This window comes from Meleagris gallopavo, chromosome 1 (genome assembly GCF_905368555.1).
Source record: "Meleagris gallopavo chromosome 1, MGAL_WU_HG_1.1, whole genome shotgun sequence".
Lineage (NCBI taxonomy): Eukaryota > Metazoa > Chordata > Aves > Galliformes > Phasianidae > Meleagris > Meleagris gallopavo.
Window position 1 is genome coordinate 111,395,204 of NC_139404.1, and position 20,758 is coordinate 111,415,961.

General features: G+C 38.9%; 1 protein-coding gene across 1 annotated transcript in view; it reads right to left on the reverse strand.

Annotated features, from left to right (window-relative positions):
* Positions 1-608: 608 nt before the first annotated feature.
* Positions 609-20,758, reverse strand: part of LANCL3 (LanC like family member 3) — a 34,627-nt gene continuing 14,477 nt past the window's right edge. Inside the window, exons 2-5 of the mRNA XM_085210080.1 lie at positions 10,449-10,572; positions 9,670-9,867; positions 7,645-7,852; positions 609-7,354 (exon numbers count right to left, since the gene is read on the reverse strand). Of these exons, the coding sequence (XP_085066206.1) occupies positions 7,195-7,354; positions 7,645-7,852; positions 9,670-9,867; positions 10,449-10,572 (690 nt within the window). The 3' untranslated portion in view covers positions 609-7,194. The remainder of the gene's footprint in view (positions 7,355-7,644; positions 7,853-9,669; positions 9,868-10,448; positions 10,573-20,758) is intronic.

Genomic DNA, 20,758 nt, shown 5'->3' on the forward strand with positions numbered 1-20,758 from the left:
TTTCAAACTAGAAAAGGGGAGATATAAGGAAGAAGTTTTTTACAATAAGGGTGGTGAGGCACTGGCACAGGGTGCCCAGAGAGGCGGTGGATGCCCCTCCCTGGAGACACTCAAGGTCAGGCTGGACGGGGCTCTGAGCAACCTGATGTAGATGTAGGTGCCCCTGTTCATTGCAGCGGAGTTGGACCAGATGGTTTTTAAGGGTCCTTTAGAATTCAGACAGTTCGGTGATTGTATGATTTAAATGCTCTCATGCTCCTCACTGGGAGTGGAGGGGCTTTCTGGAGAGGCCACCAGTGATGCATATTCCACGTAATGGGATAGAAGCTAAGTGAAACTAAACAGCAGAGTGACAAGCTTTAACCTGCAGGCCAAAAGAAGCCCATCTCCTGTTATCTCCTGTGACACTACCATGGGATAGCTCAGATGAATCCCTATCTGTAGCATGAATGCTTTACCTCATTATCAGACAAATGATATTACCGTTGATAACACAATACCACTGAAAGTCCTGGAGCCCCGAGTCACTAATTTTCTTCAGAAAGAAAAGCTGCCGTCACCAAAGCTGCCATGGAAGATATAGAATTGACCAATCCAATGCAAAGACATACAGTTCAAGGTTGGGCTTTTATTTAAGGCAAAATATAATCACAGCTTTAATATTAATATCATGGATATACACAGTTTGTTCTGCCACTATGAAGCTTAGTATTATCACTGCTTTTAAAAAGCTATAAAATCTATTTTCTGTCATAATCTACAATACAAAACTAATACAATAAACACATTCTGTAAGATCACAGTGTTTAAAACATTAGAAGAGCAGGTGTCCTGCTTTTAAACAATAAGGTGCATTTCTAAAGAATCAAATCAATCTTGATTCTAAAGAGACTGTACGACAGTATGGCTGCAAATAGCTATTCCACTGAGACATGAATCTAGGATGTAGCATATACTCAAGAAATCAACACTGAATATTGGAATATATTGAAGTGTTACCAAAAGAAACTGGACATAAAGTAACAACCTTTATTAGTAATGCCATGGAAGTTCCCTGTACTTTTTATTGGTATTGGCTTTCACGCATATAGCAGACATTTTGAGCAAAAATGGGTATAAAATTGCTATCAGATAGGACCCTGTGTATGCTGGCTTTCCTCTTAACATATGAGCAATATCAGTAATCCCATGGGACTTGTACTGAGGAAGGTTTGCAGATTTGGGGCCTAGAATGATGCAGTTTTGCCCCAATTTCACACATGTGGAAGGATGTAACCCTGCATGCCTGAAATCAAATGGAGATTCACCACCGACATAAGTGGGTTGCATATCTGGCCCCTAAAACAAGAGCATGAGGTCAAATCAGTGGCAAAATTATACCTTTGTTAGAAAACCTTCTCCTTTTACGTGGTAATGGTAATGAAGACAAAAGCAGAGCTTAATTTCAGGTCAGGCAGCCTTTCTCTTCTATATGAAATAGAATTTAATATTTGAATAGGATTTGTTTTCTGTTCACTTACAGGATACTATTAAATTCAGGACTTCTACATAAAATTTTCTGGGTAGTATGCATGAATGATAGGAGGTTTGGGTTGGAAGGAGCCTTAAAGACTGCCTTGGTTCCAGCCCCGCGTTGGGCAGGGACACCTCCCATTAGACTGGATGTCCAACCTGGTTATGTATAGACATGCAGTGGTGTTGATGAATATCACTGCATTATAAAGTATCTTTCATTCAAATACCATTTTACCATTAGGCAAAGTAAGTTTTTAAGGAATTTTCTACCATTTTAGTTGGTATTTCTGTGCTTGACCTAAATGCCTCCATCTTCTCTTAGAGTGGTCACACAATGAACAATGTCAAGAGACTTCCTTGTACACATTAAAGATAAATGCTGTCTTATGTATTTTCAGACAGACTGCTATTTATGGATGGAATTTTTCCAGAGCATGATTTTTAAATATATAGAGTATAGGACCAACAGTGATGCCAATGACAATACAAGTTAATCAGAAAATTTAATAAGTGAAAGACAAGTCAAAAAGTTTGGGCATATTAGTTTTCTGGGTATTTTTTTAAACTGTTTAAGGATCGTGTACATTACTTTTATTCTATTAAATGATAGAAGGCAGTAGGTTTAGCTACAGGCAACTCCTTTATAAGCAGAATTTTTTCAGCATATGATAACTTTGCTATAGTGGCAATGAAGGCAGCTATGACTACCTGTATAGCGCATACTGTACCCCTGTCTGTGCAATGAATCAAACTGTGCTATTCTCTTGGAAAATGCCTGTTCACATCCTTAAATTGCTGTCTTCTTTTGGGCCCTGAGCATTTTTGGATTATGGCTTTGAATTATGTTGTTCCCTCAGTGATGTGATTTTTGGTCATTTTCTTATTTATTTTTAATTTGGCTTTATGCTGCTTACTTCTTAATCCAGGACGTAATTATATAAACTCAGATGTCTTCTCAGAGCAATCGCAAGATTACTCTAGCCAGCAATTGCTCATCTGTGTATTTCTTCACAGGAAGATTGCTCTTTACAAGCCACAGAACAATTCTTACCCCCGATAAACTACTTCCTACAGATTACAATATGCACTCGTGTCAGTGAATATTCAGTCCATGTAGGAGAAGATTACTGCACCTGAGATTTATTTGGCAGACCTCAGAGATGCACTCTGTCCATGGATCTTACAGGTCAAAATTTCAAAAGAAGTAATAAGGATATATCCTCAAAATGCATGCATATGCTAAAATTGTTCTCTGTTTTCACAAAACATGCAGTATGTTGGCAGATGCTATATATAGATGATGCTTTAAGTAAAAAGAGATTGATTGCTTGTGAACATTTTCATTGAAGCACATTGCACCTGTATGTTTCTGAATACATCAGATACCTACCTATATTTTTTTTTCATACAATTATAGAATAATATAATTATTAAGGTTGGAAAAGACCACTAAGATACCCACAGAATTAAAAAAAAACCAAACCTATTCAATGTAATTGTCATATTGTCTGTATGTTGATATACTTATTACTAGAACATCAAAATGGCATTACTTAATTTCACCAAGTAGTGACAACAGTGATCACTTTAGTTGCATTCATTTGTGCATATTTCCCAGAACTATTTAAATGCATGTTTTGAGATGTTCATCCATTCCACTTATTTCTGATTGTCAGTAGAACTGAGATACCAGAGAAGTGAACACACTTCTCTTTTGTTTTATTTAATGATGCCTATCATCAATGAAAGTTATTCTACAGTATAATGATTTTTCCTTAGTAGGTGGGAAATGGCCTAGCCAGTGAGAAAAGACCACCTAAAAATAATGTCATGCAAATAAGCGGAACACCCCCCTTCAGCAAAATTAATTGATTTAATTTTCAAGAACAAAGGCGTGGGCTGCTTGTTCAGCCTTCCAGACTTATTCACAGACTGGGAAAGAATGGTGGGGAAAGTGAAAGAACCAATGGTGCAAACAAAGGAGATACTGAAAGCAGTAGCACAAAACAAGAATACTGTCATGCTGATAAGTTGTGAATAGCAGGAAAAAATAAAGATATATTTGTTAGAACTGTACTATTGCTGAAACGTATTGCATGTAGCTCTACAAATCCTAATACCACTACATCTTGACATCACAGATCTAATTTCCTTCAAAATTATTCTACAACAGTAACCTATAGATGACCTACCAAAGGTCTTGAATAGTATATAGCTCCTTAAACTGGTTTGTAATCTACAGCTTTACTCACAGACAGCACCACACAAACACATGTACATCACAAATAAGCACCAATACCCACACAATGCATCCTCTTGGCTTTAACAGCATAATCAGAAATACTACTGTATCACTTAAAGTCCTATTGCCTACACTTTAGAAACTTAACAAAGTAGAGAGACTAATGGGCACAGGTGACTTGGTAACTCGTGTTTTACACTTTGAAAGAGGCTTCTGAAGTTTGTGGTAGTGCAGTCTTTTGTCACAGCGCTGTGGCAGAATCTATTCAGGAATATGATCTTCCAGTCTCTTAGGTTTGATTGCGGAGCAGGAGGAAATAGCATCCAGCTGAGAAGACCCAGCAAAGGACCCATAATTGGTTTCCCCAAGCAACAGAGGGAACACAAAGGACCTAATTTTTTTTATCACATTAAAAGTGCCGAAGGCTCCAGTCAGGTTGCTTTCCTGTCCATGTCTTAATTGTAACAAATTAAGGTTGCAACAGCATTTATATAAACAATAAAAAGTAAATAAATAAATAAATAAATAAATAAAGTTGAAGAGTATTAAAAGATGAAAACTCATGTCCACTTAATGACTAACGACTGGCAATTTCAGAAGAGGCTTGGAGTATATGGACGCTGTGTTCAGAAGCTGTGACCACAGCACATCCCATCTCCCCCTCATCCCAGCCAGGTCAGATAAGAAAAGCAACAGAGCTATAAGAACCAGCTTTAACTGCTACATCTGTTCCAAGATTTTACAAGATGTATCCCGTGAGACCAGATGGTTTTGTTACTATTATTTATATCTTAAATGATCTGAATCTTCTCTGATCTAAATCTAGAGGAGTGAATCCTACGGAGACATACTGTTTATGGTAAATTTTAACACCTGTGGTATATATTACAATGTCAGCATTCATGACTTGTTCAGGGTCTAAATTACTGCATTTGTTTATTTATTGTGCTGTAGATGTATTGAGGTTTTGGCAAAGATTTCCTTCTCCAAGCCTCTCCTGAGAAAAAGAAATCTAACTGGATGCAGTTAAATGCTGTGGCTTAATGATAATTAAAAAGTAGGCACTGGGAACAAAATCAGGAGGACATGATTACTGTGCTGATAGGCGTGGATTCTGTTAAGGCTTAAGTTCAGGTTAAGTTTTTTGACTATGTGGTTATCAGAGCACTAGGCCTTGTAATGTTTGCATCTGTAAATAGAATACTTGGCAATAAGTGTAGGATTGCAACTGCCTGAGCCCGATCACGGCAGAACCCATTTCTCTGTCTTACAGTAAGATAGAATCTAAGTACCACTACCCTACAAGACAAATGGAGACTGACAAATTAATGATCACAGGGAAAAAGTGAATAGACCAAGTGTTACCTTCCTTAAGAACTTGTTAAAAAAGGTTCCAGCTATAAAATAGATTATCCATCTGCTTTACAGGAAGAAACTAGATAAGAATCCCAAAGGGCTTAGGATCTGCACTGCTTATCTAACAGGTGCATTTGAACATGGCTGGGCAGAGCACAGGGACTTTCCATTCTCAGTTAAGCCTCACATGTAAACCCCTCTACGAAATAACGCTCCTATGTGTACGCATCTCACTGCTCACAGTGATGAAGGAAGTGACACTAATGGCTTTCTTAAAAGACCCTTTATCCCACAAATTATAAACCCGTAACATCAGTGTATTGAATTTTAACATTCATCAAAAGATTCCCAAATACTTGATAAGCTGAACTGCATTACTTTTGTCACCAAAGAAATATTAGGTAATTAATTAAAGCTGCACAGTGCAAAACAAATAGCAAAAATACTAATCTGCAGCTCACAGTAATGCAAGTCATCTTGTTGTAATGAGTGGCATGAGTAGGAATGGAATTAGTGTATTAAAATGCAGAAGGATTGCAAGACTTAGCTCTATCTTACAGTCTTATCAAGCCACTGAAATTAAATGGGAACTTTAATCCATTAGGCATTAAATACAAGGAAACTGTAATCTTCTCCAGCTGAGAAAGCAGAAAGAGAGACTGCAATGTTCAGCAGTGCTCACTTTTTTCACTCTAAATGCAAAGTTTTGACATACTGGCTTTCCCAATCTGTCCTCAAAGGTAATTGCATTACATTATTCCCATATAAATAAAAATAAATAAAAATAGTAAAGATTTTTAAATATAGGTTTTGTTTTTATAGTTTTTCTACTACAAATCTATGCTAGCATTTTCTTTAGCTTTTAGTTATCATTTCATAAATATAATATATATGAAACAGTATAATTGCAACCTTAAGTGCTAGTGCAACTAGTATTGAGGAGATCATTTATTTCTACAACTACAAGTCATTTGGGCACATACATTGTTTTGTTCACTAAGAGAAGAAGCAATTTGAGTTTTTCTATCAGGTTTTTCTTTAGCTCAGTTTGCCATCAGAGGTTTGCATTCAGTTTTCAGGGCTCAGAATGAACAATTCATTGGGAAAATTGTTCTTCTGTTCTCTGAACTACGTATGTTATTGTTCAGAAATGCTGCTCAAGGTAATTAATTTTTAAAGGAAGCTTTTGTATCACTGAACAATACCTATTCTAGCAATGCCTAACTGTGAAGAAGCGTCTGCCAGTGGTGTCTTTGCTATGTAATTTTCCAATCCAAGTCTCCACGGCAGCACTAATTATCCCTGCAGAAGGGAAAGTATTGGTAAGAGTGCCACAGTTAGGGTAAACCAGGAGGAGTTTAGTTAAGGAGACCAGCTCCTCACCACAGATTGAGCTCCAAAAGGAAGGGCCAAATTCAGTTCTCATTTACACACTTGAAACTCTACTCAGTGAAATGATCCTTTGAAACTGCAGGCTGCGTAAATAGCTAGCTACAGAACTATCCTACTGTACACATGAAAAGAGTTCCAGGATACAGCTATTTCTAATACATGGCACTAGTACTAGTAAACGTGGTCTAGGTACAAAATCCCAGATTTTGCCTTTGTGCAGTGTAGTGACACGTCTACAATGCCCTCCCTGGAAAGTTCATCACTGCGTAAAGACTTGCTTTTGCAAGTCTCCTTTTAAAACATCCTGGATGTATTACTTTGTTTCTTCTTTGCATGTCCCTTAATTCTCGCTTGCTTTTCCTCCTGTGTAGCCACCAAATTAAAAGTTTGATAATGCTCTTTTCTCTATCACTTAAATATATTTTACTTCTTTACAGATAAATATCTACGGCATCAGATTCAACCCCTTCCCCTTTTTTGAACTGACCCCACCCCCCTTTTTTTTTTTGCTCACATGCTTCCCTTACCCAAAGCCCAAGTGAATTTACTTTCACCTGCCTCCCAGCTACATTAAGGCTAGCATTAGTGGTACCACTGGCTTGTTTTGGAAATAGCCTCTCACAAATAGGTGAAACCACAGGTGCCCTCTCCCATCGCCACAGGAATGCAGCCCTGAATGACGTTGTTCTCTAGACAAAGACACTGAAGAGAGGAAACTCGGCTTGATTGGGCTGCAGCAAGTCAGTCAGGAAACACACAGTCCCCGAGAAGCCTTCATACAGACTATATACACTTTCTAATGCCCGGGAACCAGCCTTAAATTCCTCTGTAAATAAGAACTCTGCAAACCTAAGAAACAGAAGAAAAGATGATGATGATTATTATCAGTTTAAACATGTAGAGTAAATCACAGAAATAGGAAATCCCAGAATGCTGTTCCTTCCCACCCAGCTCCCCTCAACAGCAATCCCAGGCCACAGGCAGGAAGGCCGCCGAGGGAGTTCAGGCACCTCTCCCACTGCAGGCAGCCTGACAACAGCACTGCACGTGATGCTGCAATCGCAGGCTCTAAGCAGCTTTGTGAATGTTCTTGAGACTTTCTGGTATGACCCTGAACGCAGGAAGTTAGGAGTACTAACCTTTGGGCCCTGTAGATGTATTTTGAGTTTCCAGTGAGCCTATAGAGCAGCAGGAACACATAAGCACTACCAGCCACTCCATGGCATATTCCAGGTCCCTTCTTCAACAGGCCTTTCTGCCAGGTTAGCTCTCCACAACGGATACAAGTGTCCAGGTACTGAGGCTTCTTGGAAACCAGGTAAGCTTTGGCAAACAGATATGCAATGCCTAAGAAAGCAGCAGTGAAGAGTCTTTTGTAATAAGTAGGCCAAGGCTTCCATAGAACACACAACAAAACAAAGATTAATACATAAATATATAATGGATTGACATGATAAACCTGCAATCTCATGCTCCACACATATCAATGTTACATGTCTACATATGACAGGTATCTGGTAGGCTACAAAACATATGATAAGACAAACTTAGACACTCCCTGTGACACCACCACTTTCAATCTTCTCAAAGCAACTCTTAACTTCAAGTTTTGCTCTAATATTCCCAATCCTTTAAGCATATTTCTTTAAAATAGGAAGCACTCATCACTGTTCTGCTCATTTCAAATCCCCAGCCACCTTGTCTCTTTACATTGACAGAAACACAAGGATGGGCAAGACGGGCCATACAGTTGTAGTGGCAATACATACAATTTTTCACTGAATTAGAAAAAAAACTTGTTATGAACAGTTATGAATACTAACCTCATTTAAAAAAAAAAAAACTATTCAGCTTATTTTTTGAGAAGATTCAAATAAATTGATCATAATCTTCAACAGAGCATGGCACTGCTTAGTTCACAGTAACCTTAAAAGAATATGCATGACCAAATCAAGCACCTGAGTAAGGGAGCATTTTTAATAGCTCACTCGTGGTCTGAATATAATACACACCAAAGGAATTGGAGAGTATCCTTATAAGCTATGTGCACTTTATTGCCTATGAACAATGATAGGATGCAGGATTTTCTGGGAAAGAACCATAGCAATTAATGAATTTAGATATCTGCAAATGTCTTCTAAAGTAACTTCTCGATGACCTTTGCGATTTTGTCACCTTGGCTGAGTCTCAATGCATCTCTCCAGTTATTAATAAATCTATGTAAAAAATGTCATGATGTTGAAACAAAAAGGGCATCTTCCCTGCAGATTTCCTCACTAAGCCAGCCATGCCACAGAAGTCACTTTTTTTGTCTTAAAAATAAAAAAAGCTTGATAAGCAAAAGCTGTTTTCATGTCATTTCATTAGAGTGCAAGAGCAAGAAGCTTGCTCCTTCGTCATACCAACAAAAAGATAACGCACCAACAAAAAGCTCATTTGAGGGATATTAACTAATTGTGTACTTTTTGAAGTTCAAATAGAAAAATTTGACAAGCAATGCCTCAGTGCTCATGGTCATTCTTGAACAGAAGTCAGCTTCTCTGTAACCTTCTAGGTTCATGTTACAAAACCCACAGGACTGGTCAGCAATAAAATTCTGCAGCGGGTGAAAGAGCAATTTCAACACACAGCATTCCTTGAGCAAATTGCTAGGGTACTGGACTAGATTCTGAACTGACAGACATCAGCCTTAACTAATGAATCCAAGATAAGTATTCTCTTTCTCTCTTAAAAGCAGTTGTATATGGATGCTTTTTTTTTTTTTTAAAGCCTCTTGCTAGTACAAACTCTCCATCACATGCAAATATTTTGGTCAAATTAATGTATCTCTGTGTAATGTGCGTAGGCTTAACCTTTGATTCTGATGAGAGGGAAAAATTCTTCTGAATGCCTTCTCAATACTCACACGTGTACCTGCATCTGTGTATTCCAGAACCTCAGAACTCTTTTAGCTTTGATCACAAATGCTAACAAAGTAGGAAACATGCCTGTCCTTCTAGCTGCTCTGACAATAAACAAAACAGTTTTAACTGACAGAATAAATAGTTCACCTGCATCTCATAAAATGTCAATTCCAGTCAAATTTAACCTGAGTTTATCTTCTACATGGAATCACCAAATGTAGAGAAACATTGGGCCATGCATAGCATCAAAGGGAAAAGAACCTGGAGCTCCGTGACACCAGTGAACAAGCTCATTCTCCCGCTCGATCGTCTCCCCCAGCTCAGGAGGCCAGTTGCTATTCTGCTCTTGGTCCATGAGAAAGTCAACACTCTGCCACACAAGCTCCTGATCTGCTGGCTGCAGGTACTCAAAATAGGAAAGTAACATCTGAAGGATTGATGAAAGTCCATGTGCTGCACCTGTAAAGAACAGCAACAGTCAAAAGGAGAGGGGAGGTTTAGGTCCTACCTCCATCCCCTTGGATCTTTCTTTGGGGACTTATTTCATAGTGAAGTGCATGGATCTTTAGTCTTCTGCAGGCACATTACATCGGTGCTTGAAATGAAAACACTTCAGTTGCATGACACAATTATTTGTTACTGCTTCTGTCTTTTCCAGCTCCCCAAGCTAAATGTGAAAGCACACTCTTACTGTGCTATCTGCTTGAATATTTGCTGCTACACTTCTTTCCAACTGGAGCTGATTGTGCCTTGTTAGACACAGTTGATATACCTGCAGAGAAATAACCTCAATTGCAACTCGAACCAAACTGGAACCAGACTAAAAAGTTTAAAGATTCAATATTTCACAGTAATGATAAGTAAACACTTTTTTCAAAGGTTTAAGAATAAGAAACATCACTTTTAGGAACAGAAAACATCTCATCTTACTCCGGAGAAATCCCACACCACAGGCTTTATATATTCTATTTGTAAACCATCTACTGTCTCAGCATCTATGCACTGCATCACTGCCAAAGCACATGATATATTCTACTCACCAAGATACTCAGTTCCATAGTAGGAATACATGAGTGGGAACGGTTTCCTCTTCTTCACTGCATACTGCTTTCCTGATTCCAGAATGGCCAGGCAAATTGATTTTATTTGTGCTGGGGTCAGCACCTAAGCAGAAAAATAAAAACAAACATAAAGAATACTATAATAATTTTAGACAGTTTTCGTGACTCTGCTTTTTTCCCTGGTTCACAAGATAAAGTACTGCCTTCAATCTTCTGTGCATGCTGTAAGGTACGTTCCTATTAAGAGCTCCTTACATAACACAGTACTTTTACATGTTTCTCAAAAATAGTTTCATCCCATCTTAGGAAAGCAAAAATCACATCTTAGGTCATAGAATCAAAGAATCATAGAATGTTTGGGGTTGGAAGGGATCCCAAGGATTGTCAAGTTCCTCTGTCCCAGACAGGGCCATGGACCTCCCCATTTAGTACTACACCAGGCTGCCCAGGGCCCCATCCAATCTCATCTCGAATACCTCCAGTGACCGGGCATCCACAGCCTCTCTGGGCAGCCTGTGCCAGCACCTCACCACTCTCTTGGTAAAGAACTTTCCCCTGACATCCGATCTAAACCTTCCCTCCTTGAGCTTAAAACCATCCCCCCTTACCTTATCACTGCCTACCCTTGTTAAAAGTTGTTTCTCCTCCTTTTTATAATCCCCTTTTAAATACTGGAAGGCTGCAATGAGGTCACCCCGCAGCCTTCTCTTCTCCAGGCTGAACAAGCCCAGCTCCCTCAGCCTGTCTTCGCAGGGGAGGTGCTCCAGCCCTCTGATATCATCTTTGAGGCCCTCCTCTGGACCCCCTCCAAGAGCTCCACATATTTCCTGTATTGGGAGACCACACCTGTGTGCAGTACACAGATGAGGTGAAAAGAGGCCCACTAAGAGCCACTGCCTTCCCTTCCCAGATGGGGAAGATTCAGCCTGATGGAAGCAGACAACAAGCACCAGACAAGATGCAAGAAACAGAATGAAAAGGCAAAGGAAAGCAGACCTAGAGAAGTAAATATTACAGGCTTCACTGGGAAATACAGAGAGAGACAGATTTTCCTTTAAACAATAAAAAAAGAGGAAGCAAGGAAGAGGGTGTGAAACTACTGAAAATCAACAGTACATATGTAGGTTCAGAAACATCTTACTAAAGAGTCACCCTTTCTTACTTCACAGAAATGCTAACAGAAATGGCCAGCTGTATTTACTGGATGTTGTCATTACAAACAGGTTAACACCACCTTTCTTCTAATGGAGTGCTAAGAAATGCCCCTCTCAGCAGTGTCAAATGTAAATAGGATTGACAAGCCATGTATTTTACCAGACATGAACTGTTCCAAGTTACTGACACAAAGGATTCAGTGAGGAATCTCTTCTGCAGCACTTAACTACAGCGCTAATGATACACAATTCACTGCAATCATTTGCATGTCCCTCTGCACATTCTTGACAGCATCTAGGTCGTTAACATCATTCAGTGCCATAGCATTTTGGCTTTAACAGAAAGCCTGTATGGCACCCGTGTTCTGCAAAAATACATTTCGACTTATGAAAAGAGCTCTGGGAAACAAAAAATAAAAAGTAAAATGAGGCAGAAAAATACCCTTGAAAAGATAACAAAACAAAATTGATAATAATCCTAAAGCTAACTGAGATTATCAACTTCATGTCTCTAAAATGGGTATGAACACATTTGCTTTTGTTGTAATTTTTAATATCAGGGGACTCACGATTAATTCTTTTTTAAAAATGCCATTTGCATTAAATTTGGAGGCAACATTTGTTATAAAAATATACACTTCTGTTTGGCAATGAAAAGATGCTGTGGATAATCAATGTCAGTTAGAACTTTGGTGAGAAATAATGACTGAAAAATCTTGTTTATCTATCTTTATACAACTTGGAGAAGAACCCGGTTCTGATCTTGATTAGTGTTCTTTAATGTTACTGCAGTAGAAGTAAATAAGCTGTTAACATCTGGACACTTCACCCATTTCCAGTCATTTTAAGATTAATTGTTTCAGCTTCACTGAATTTAGTAATGGCTTAAATCCTAAACAAATGAGCAGATCACAGACATGGTGAGACACACCGCATTCTCTCCTGACTTCTGATTTAGTCTTCCACTTTGAGACCTAATCCTCCAAATCCTGTACTTTGTCAAAGGATTAGTAAGGTAACCCTTGAAAAATAAAAGTGAAGGCTAAGATCTCCTTATTGTCATTCTGGAAGGCAAAAGCATGCTGATTAGAGACACTGAGATCAGTCCATTTTCTCCGTGCGACTGTAATAAATGAGCTGGATTTCAATTAAACTGTGTTTGATCAACTTATTTTTATGTTCAGCACATTTAATTTTAAATTGAATTAAAGACCACTTCAAAATGCTAATTGTGGTCTTTAAACGGATTTCTACTTCTACCCAAATCCAGCGCTGCACAATGCTGTGTAAAAAATCTCAGCTAGTAAGAACTGCATCATTCACCGTATTTTAATAAAAGGTAAGTGTAAAAAACAGAATGCTTAAGCACTATGATTACTTACGTGTATGCACAAAGTATACCCCATTGGCTGGCATACTAATATCACTTCCCATATGCAAAGTCAGATAAAAGCTGATTACTGAAAAGCATGATTGGAATGGATGAAATCAGCACATCCACCTGACTGGATGAAATGGAGAAGAAAATAACCTATATATTTTGAAAGCAACCTTCTGTCTCTGGCCACTCGGACTGGCCTATAAACACGACACAGGTAAGAAATGTGTACTAAGAGATGAATAGGAACATTTCTGTGCTGACTCCAAATATCTCTTCTCAAGCACCTCAATCCACAGTCACTGTACGCAGAGCTGCTGTTTTCCAAAACACTTAATACACAGATTTTTGTTTTATATTTGTTCCTTATTCTAGGAAGCTATTAACTGAGAATGGAGACTCTCATAATAATTACTAGAGGTCTCCCAAAGGTTTTTATGATCTGGTATCATATTTAAGATCACCACAGGCTCGCTACATTCTCTTTCAACAAAATCTGTGTTAAAAGCTCTTCAAGATTTCTTTCATCTTGCCACAAATAAAAAACTATGGGTGTTCTCTGTACGCTCCCTCACAGCATCTCCAAAAACAGCTAAAAACATGTCACCACACAGCCATCGGAGGATACACAGATCAGAACCGCAGATGGTTTAACCGCCGAGCTACAAAGTTCATTTTCATTTCAGTGGAGTCACAGTGCCAACTCGCCTCTGGGAATTACTGAACTAATATTAGAGACAGCAAAGAAACAGACCAATCTTCCCAAAGTCTTTAAAGGATGAACTGCATATTGCTGTCACATCCTCTGGCAAAACTTGGATGATGCTTTAATGAAGAATTACATCAGCATGAGAAGATGCTGCCCAGAAAAAAAAAACATGCACACACCAAGCTTCTCAAGCTATACTTTTTATAAATTTGAATGGCATTTGCTATGCGCATATTGCAGAGTAGGTAGAATTATTCTTTATTATGTCAGTATCCAGCCAAAAGACTACTGACACTGAGACATACATTGCTGATGGCTTAATATTTCAGCTAACTCTTTCATATTTTTAAAGACATCTAAATCCATTCTGTCATCTTAGAAGTGTTCATTTCAGTTCCCCCCCTAGACCACAGTTTGAAATACATTTGCGAAAGTATTCTACATTTCACCTGCAATTTCCATATCAGCAGGTTGGTGGAGTTCTTTGCTTTCTGTTTTACATCACTGCACAGCGATGCTGGCTGCTGTTAATAAAAAAAAAAGCCCCATTCACAATGGTGACAGTGAATTTCCATTCACCTTCTACTTTAAGCACAATAAGTGAGCAGTACTGATACTCAGTATTTGAACTGTATTGTCTATGCTCTGTAGCCCTACTTAGAGTCACCAATACTGCTGAGATTGCTTCCATAGTCTCTCTGCTTTTCTCTTGTGCCACTGTACACAATGTGCTTCCTTCCATTAAGGCATTCCACAGATATGTGAATGACTTAAGCCAGGTACATTACTCAGTAAACCCATGCTAAGAAGCAGCAAGGAAAGGCTACGTCTAAAACAATCACAGAGCTCTTTTTGTTGTTACAGGTCTTTCTCAACTTGAGATTGTTTAGCTGGAAGTAAATAACTCCACAGCTCCATTTAATCTGCTAAGAGAGATTTACTAATATACTGACTAAGACAGTGCTGTGCCCTAGATACGTGTTTCAAAAACTGTGGACAGAAATCTTGACCTTGAGAATACAGCAGAAAGCAGCAGCAGAACCAGTTTTTCATTGCTTCTGATTATAATAACATTTTCTGCACTTTATCATCCCTCTGAATGCTCAGTACAGACCCCTGGGCTCATGACAGGCTTTTTGAAAATCTACATAAAACTGCATACTGTATTGAGCATATCTGAGGACAGTAAACTTTTAATTCACCAATGTATATTTATTTTCTCAGTGCTCTTTCCTGTATGTGTGAAACAGAAGGCGTTACTGAACATCAAGCATCATTATCTGCTTATGGATGTATCAGTACTTTTAGGAGGTAACTTGCATCTTTACATTACTATGGAAAAAGCCTTCTTCCACGCATGTAAAATTTCTGAGCATGTATCTAACCCAGGAAACCTCTCATTGTCACACTTCTAAAAAGTCATTTACATGAATTTGGTCATATGCTTCTTCAGAAACACCAAAATAAGCTGAAGAAATTGAGTCAGCCTGAAAACAAGCCGACAGCAGCTTTGCCACCAGTCTAATCTTCTGGAAGACCAGCAGAGGGAGTTTGTGAATTAGTTATAATACTCAAAAACATTTCGAGGATGCAAATTGCTATTTGGCAGGACAGCTGACTGGAGCAGAATGGTGCTGGAGCCAGCTTGATATTTTAATGACAACTTACTGCACTACGTGGTGTTTAAGTTCAATTTGCTAAGGTTGATCTTTTTCTACCAAAGATAGGGCTTAGATTGGTTCAGGAACCTTTCCATACAGTGTCATGGTCAGATTTTTCTTTCAGATGATGCTATGAAACCAAGGAACAGTAGAAGGTACAAAAACACAGTTGTTGCCTCTCCACAACGTTCCAGACCCCCATTGCTGCTTTTGGTTAATGTGTTAATTCTCATTTCTTTGAGTCTTGTTTTTATTGTCAGCATGGCAACAACATCAGTCCTATCCTGTTATGTGGGTGCATGAATCAGATTATTGGCAAAGACAATACATCACTTTTATTATCACTAACAGAGTAAAAAAAATTCCATGGGTCTCATTTGTCAGAACAATTGATTCTGCAATTAAACCTCTCCTTTAGAAAGGCAAAATTTCAGATATTGCTGCAAATGAAGTGTTGCAAAAAAGGACAGAGTACCACTATGCTGTACCTAGCAGGCTGCCTGGGAGCAGGTGGTGCTGCTATACAGTTGGTCAAATGGAACGAGCATCGTTATTCACTATGTCAAGGTAAACGCTGGGGAGACTGAAGGAAAAACAGCAACCAGCCTTTCCTTAAACTCTGTCCCATGTCAATAAAAAGAGGGGAAAAGCATCAGTCTCTCTGTTTATACTCTGTTCTTCTTTCCTATCTTCCTCTCCGTTTTTGAATGCACCAATTGCTGGCTGGATGCTGGCCACCTCTAATACAGCAGCTTTCCTAGATCTTGGGAAAGAAACAGAAAGTCCCCATCACCCTCTTCACTCCAAGAGAGTGGGGAGGTACAGCTGTTCAAAAGCTCATGTTCAAAAGCTGCCTGGGCACAGTTCCAGGCACCTTGATCTGGGTGTGCCTGCTTGAGCAGAGGTTGAGCCAAACAGACAAAGATGTCCCTTCGAATCTCAACCATTTGGTGATTCTGAGACATTCTGGCAATAGAGATCTCAGGATGTGGCCACAATAGATGTATCAATAGTCATCTTTCTGTCATCCAAATCCTTTGTTGGTGCTCCTCTGTATCAATCCTCCTTCCTCAGCTCCATCAGAGCAGTTTCACAACTGCAAGTGAGTCAGAGACCAGTACTCCACAGATACTGCTTTCCTTCCATCTGTGCTCCCCCACACAGGAAGGAGGAAGATTATGTAAAATCTTCTTCATCAGTGGGGAATCCTTTGGCTGCGTTTTGTCTCAGTCATAATGTACATCCATACACGAGTCCTGCAGTTAACTTATGCCAAAAATGCAGCAGTGAGCTGTTATATCCTGATGGGAGGCCTATCTGTCTGTACTTGAGGTAAATGTTCCTGACAGTTCTGCATTATAAGTATAAACATCCTCCAAGCTGGGCACCTCACACTTGGCCTTGAGGAACAAGCTGCCCACTGTGTCGTAGCTGTGCTATGCCAGGATGCTAACCCATTTTTTTACAGTGGTATGAAAGGAACATCTGCTCTACCCATGTATTTTGGATTAGCTTACTTTCCCCTTAGCTGCAGGTCTGCTGGTTCACTGAAAGCCAATCCATGCCTTCAGTTGTTCCACTGATATTTTACATTGTAGCAGAGCTGTCCTGGTGCTTGAATTGGTTGATGCTTGTAACCGACACAGAAGCATCAGAACAATGCCTGTGCTTACAGCTCCAGAGAAATAGGAGACAGGATTCATGAAACAGCCTTTCCAAAAGATTAAAGCTTGGATGAGAGAGCCTCCCCAAACACCGCAGTAACCTTGGCAGTTCTTGTCTGAGCTCAGAAATGATGCAGGTCGCTGGGCATGCCTATTTGCTATGCCAGCTTAGGCAAACCTCTTTGGAAAAGAAGTCGTTGGTGTTTGTACAAATCTGCATGTCAACAGAACTTGATCTCAACTGGTTGGCAACACTGCCCATGGCAGAGGGTGTTGGAACTAGATGATCTTTAAGGTCCCTTCCAACCCAAGCACTTCCACAGTTCTACGATTATCATAAATTCCATTTTCGTGCTGCAATTCTACACATCACTAAAGCTTCACTATTTTCACCAACAGTAATTACACTGCTCATGTGAGATTCCTTGAGAAGAGAAACTAAAACAAAAGTTTACACTGGAAGAAACTATATAAATAATAAATAAAAACTATTGGATGGGAACAAAGACTGATAGCTAGTTCCTTGACAATCTCTCTGAATTTGTTCAGTTCATCATGAGCAATATAATCATCTTAACCACTCAGGATGACAGAAAAGGAAAAGAGGCTTTACAGTTTCATGCAATATTTATTTTTTTCATTTTGTCAAAGTCATTTCACCTATTAGGTTACTCATATTGCTTTAAATATCGAAGTCCTCATGAACCTTAATGGGTCTTGGCTTGAAGGGTGTTACTCTTGGTAAGGAATGCTGGAGGTTTCACAAGTTTCACCACTTATCTAACACAGAAAGAAAAATGGAGTAATTTCATGACCCCAAGAATGGAATCCAATAACTCACATGGCAAACAGGTCAATAAACCAGGTTTTCTATGCAATGTAATTATTCTTCTAAATTGTTGTGGTTCCATGTCTTACCAATAAAATCAATGGGCAGGCTCGCAGTCTGTTGAGACTGATAATAATTCTGCCTGAGATAGCCTTTAAAGACTGTGACTACAAGAATATGGCTTACTTGACAGAGTAAAATGCTGATCTTGCTTGTAAAAGGTGATTAGCAAAACCTAATAGATAAAGCTGAGCAACCCCTTAACTCTTAAGAGATTTGATCATATTCTCCTTTTCATCAGTTTAGAAGGAAGTAACCAGAAGGTACGCCCTTGTTCATTGCTCCATATCAATGTGGAGTGTGTGACCTATACGCAATGAGAAAAAAAAACATATTTTTTTTCCTTACATTCAAAGCTATGTAAAATCTGTATCTCCATGGAATAAAGCTACATGTATAAGTAGCATTTCTCCCTGGCATTCCTGAAGTTTTGCTTTGTGTCAACAAATATTCAAAAGGAAATTGCTTCCTGTGGCAAGCACGACAATACATCTTTTATTATACCTAAATGGAGGATATTTAAAAATTTCAGCTGAGGCATGAGTCACCACTCCACTGATGCTAGAATTTAAAAAAAAATGGTTTGCGTTTTTTTAAGGCAGAGCTCTACACTCATGCTATAAAGCTAGGGCGAATGTTTTGTTAAAGGAACTAAAACCTAGCAATAAAATGAAGGATTGCAGCTTACATACCCAGCATCAAAATGGACACATAAACGGGTCAGTATAACTATTTGCTCTTATTCAATAGTCAGTTGAACAACAGGAATTCAATTGCTATACAAGCTGTCATGTTAGGTCACGGTTCACAGATGCAACTATGATTATAGTGCACAGGTCAAATTTCCACTGTTATCCAGGGGGGAAATTTTTCTGTAGGATTATAGTATTTGGGGCCTGGAATGCACCTGTCAAAAATAGTTTATTACTTCTGAACTAATCAAATTTTACAAGCAAGAAACTGCACATCCAGTTATTTAGGAATACAAAGCACGCTGCTGGGTATCACATTGTTTACATGGTTGCAACTCACAAAACATGCTGGGTACATCTGAAACACAGGAAGACAGAGACTTAATTCTATAAATTATTAAACAGACTTATATATATATATTTTCTCCTTATGTTAAAGACTGTGAATTCCTTGTCTTTCATCATCATACAGTCCTCTACTCTTCCTCATACAAGAATTCCCAGTCTACCTCCAATGCCCTTAGGCTTCATTTCCAAATGTCCAGATTTCCTCCTTCTACGCAAGTGAGCATACGCACAGGCTTAGAATGAAACGAGAAAACATATCCACCTCTTCAGCTTCTCATGGCAGAAGTGTCCAAAGAAAAATAAAATGAAATAATGGGAGACCCTAGCAGCTCAGGACAGAGCGCCCCATTTCATATCGTTCTACTCCAACCACACACTATCTTGCTCCTGACTCACAACCAGTAGCACTTACTGCTAATGAATTCTGCTACAAACTAGCATTTGGTAAACCACCCATAGAAGCCTTTATGGCTTGTTACTACTGTGCTAAATTTACAGAGGTGATCTAAAGAAGCACAGAAAAGCACAATAATATTCTTTTATTCATTTGTTTCAAATTAAGGTTTGAGAAAGAGAACGCAGTTGCAGCCTCAGTTACTGGCTCCCAATTGCAACGCTCTCAATGTTTGGTTTTTATTCACAACCAGTGAAAGCTTGGTTTTACACATTAAGCTACTATCTACGGATGCATTAAATGCCTTGATAGTGGCTGCATAATACCTGCACAGTGGTTACGGTTCAATACCTTAGAGCAGCCCCTGACCTTCTCAAAATCTTACACTCATGGAAGAGCAGGACCTAAACTATATACGACTGTTTGCACAGTGCTGTGAATGGCCTGGTGAAAATCTCTCCTTAGTGTACTGCATCGCTGTAAAAAGCAAACAAAACCTGTTGGCATGCATGAGAGTAATAATGAAATGGTTATTAAAAAGCTACTTTATCAGACATTGCTCTTTCCCCTGCTACTTCTCCACATCTGTTCTCCCATTCTAAAAAAATATTTATTTATCAAGAAGAAACACATTTTAGAGATAAACAAGAGATTCTCAAAAGAAGTAAAGCTAAAAAAGGCAGCAGTTTATTTTCTGGGCAGGAGGTAATTAACGTGATAAAGAACATGAAAAGATATTTTATACAGCAATGTAAGAACAAAATAATAGCTTATGAAAAGCAGTAAATTTAAAGACAAAGCATTTCTCAGCTCCCCTAAGACTCAGATAAGCTAGGGAATTTATTACTGCAAATTTCTGCTGAACCTACTTGCACTGTGGAATTTTAACAGACTAGCTGACTTGCACTGCAGGGTGAGAATTTTTTAAATATAACTTTGGGTTAACTGCAAGGAGTGCCCCACCACTCCAACTGAACTAAATTACAATTCTTTGGAGTCTGCGCTGCTCAAATAAATATTTTATCATTTTTTGACTAATCACATTTTGCAATATATGAACAGTTAGGTCTGACAGATGTTACAAGCTTGGCCACACAACCAATTGGCAGAACACAACCCAACAATTTTAGAAGAAAGGTAAACACTTATGCTTCAGAGCATAATGCCACTTCTTAAAAAATACAGGTCAGTAATGTTACAGGCAACACATTCCAAAAATGCCTTCCAGAGAAATTAGTTCAGCTACCCTGAGCCACCTAGTACTGGTACAAGATATCAAACCAGATGGATCAGTGGAAACAAATCATGAGGAGGAAGAATTTGTTTGTATACTGCCATGAAAACATTGCCAGCTCCTCACTGCCAGCAAGTGGAAGCATTAGAGTGTTTGGACAATGGCC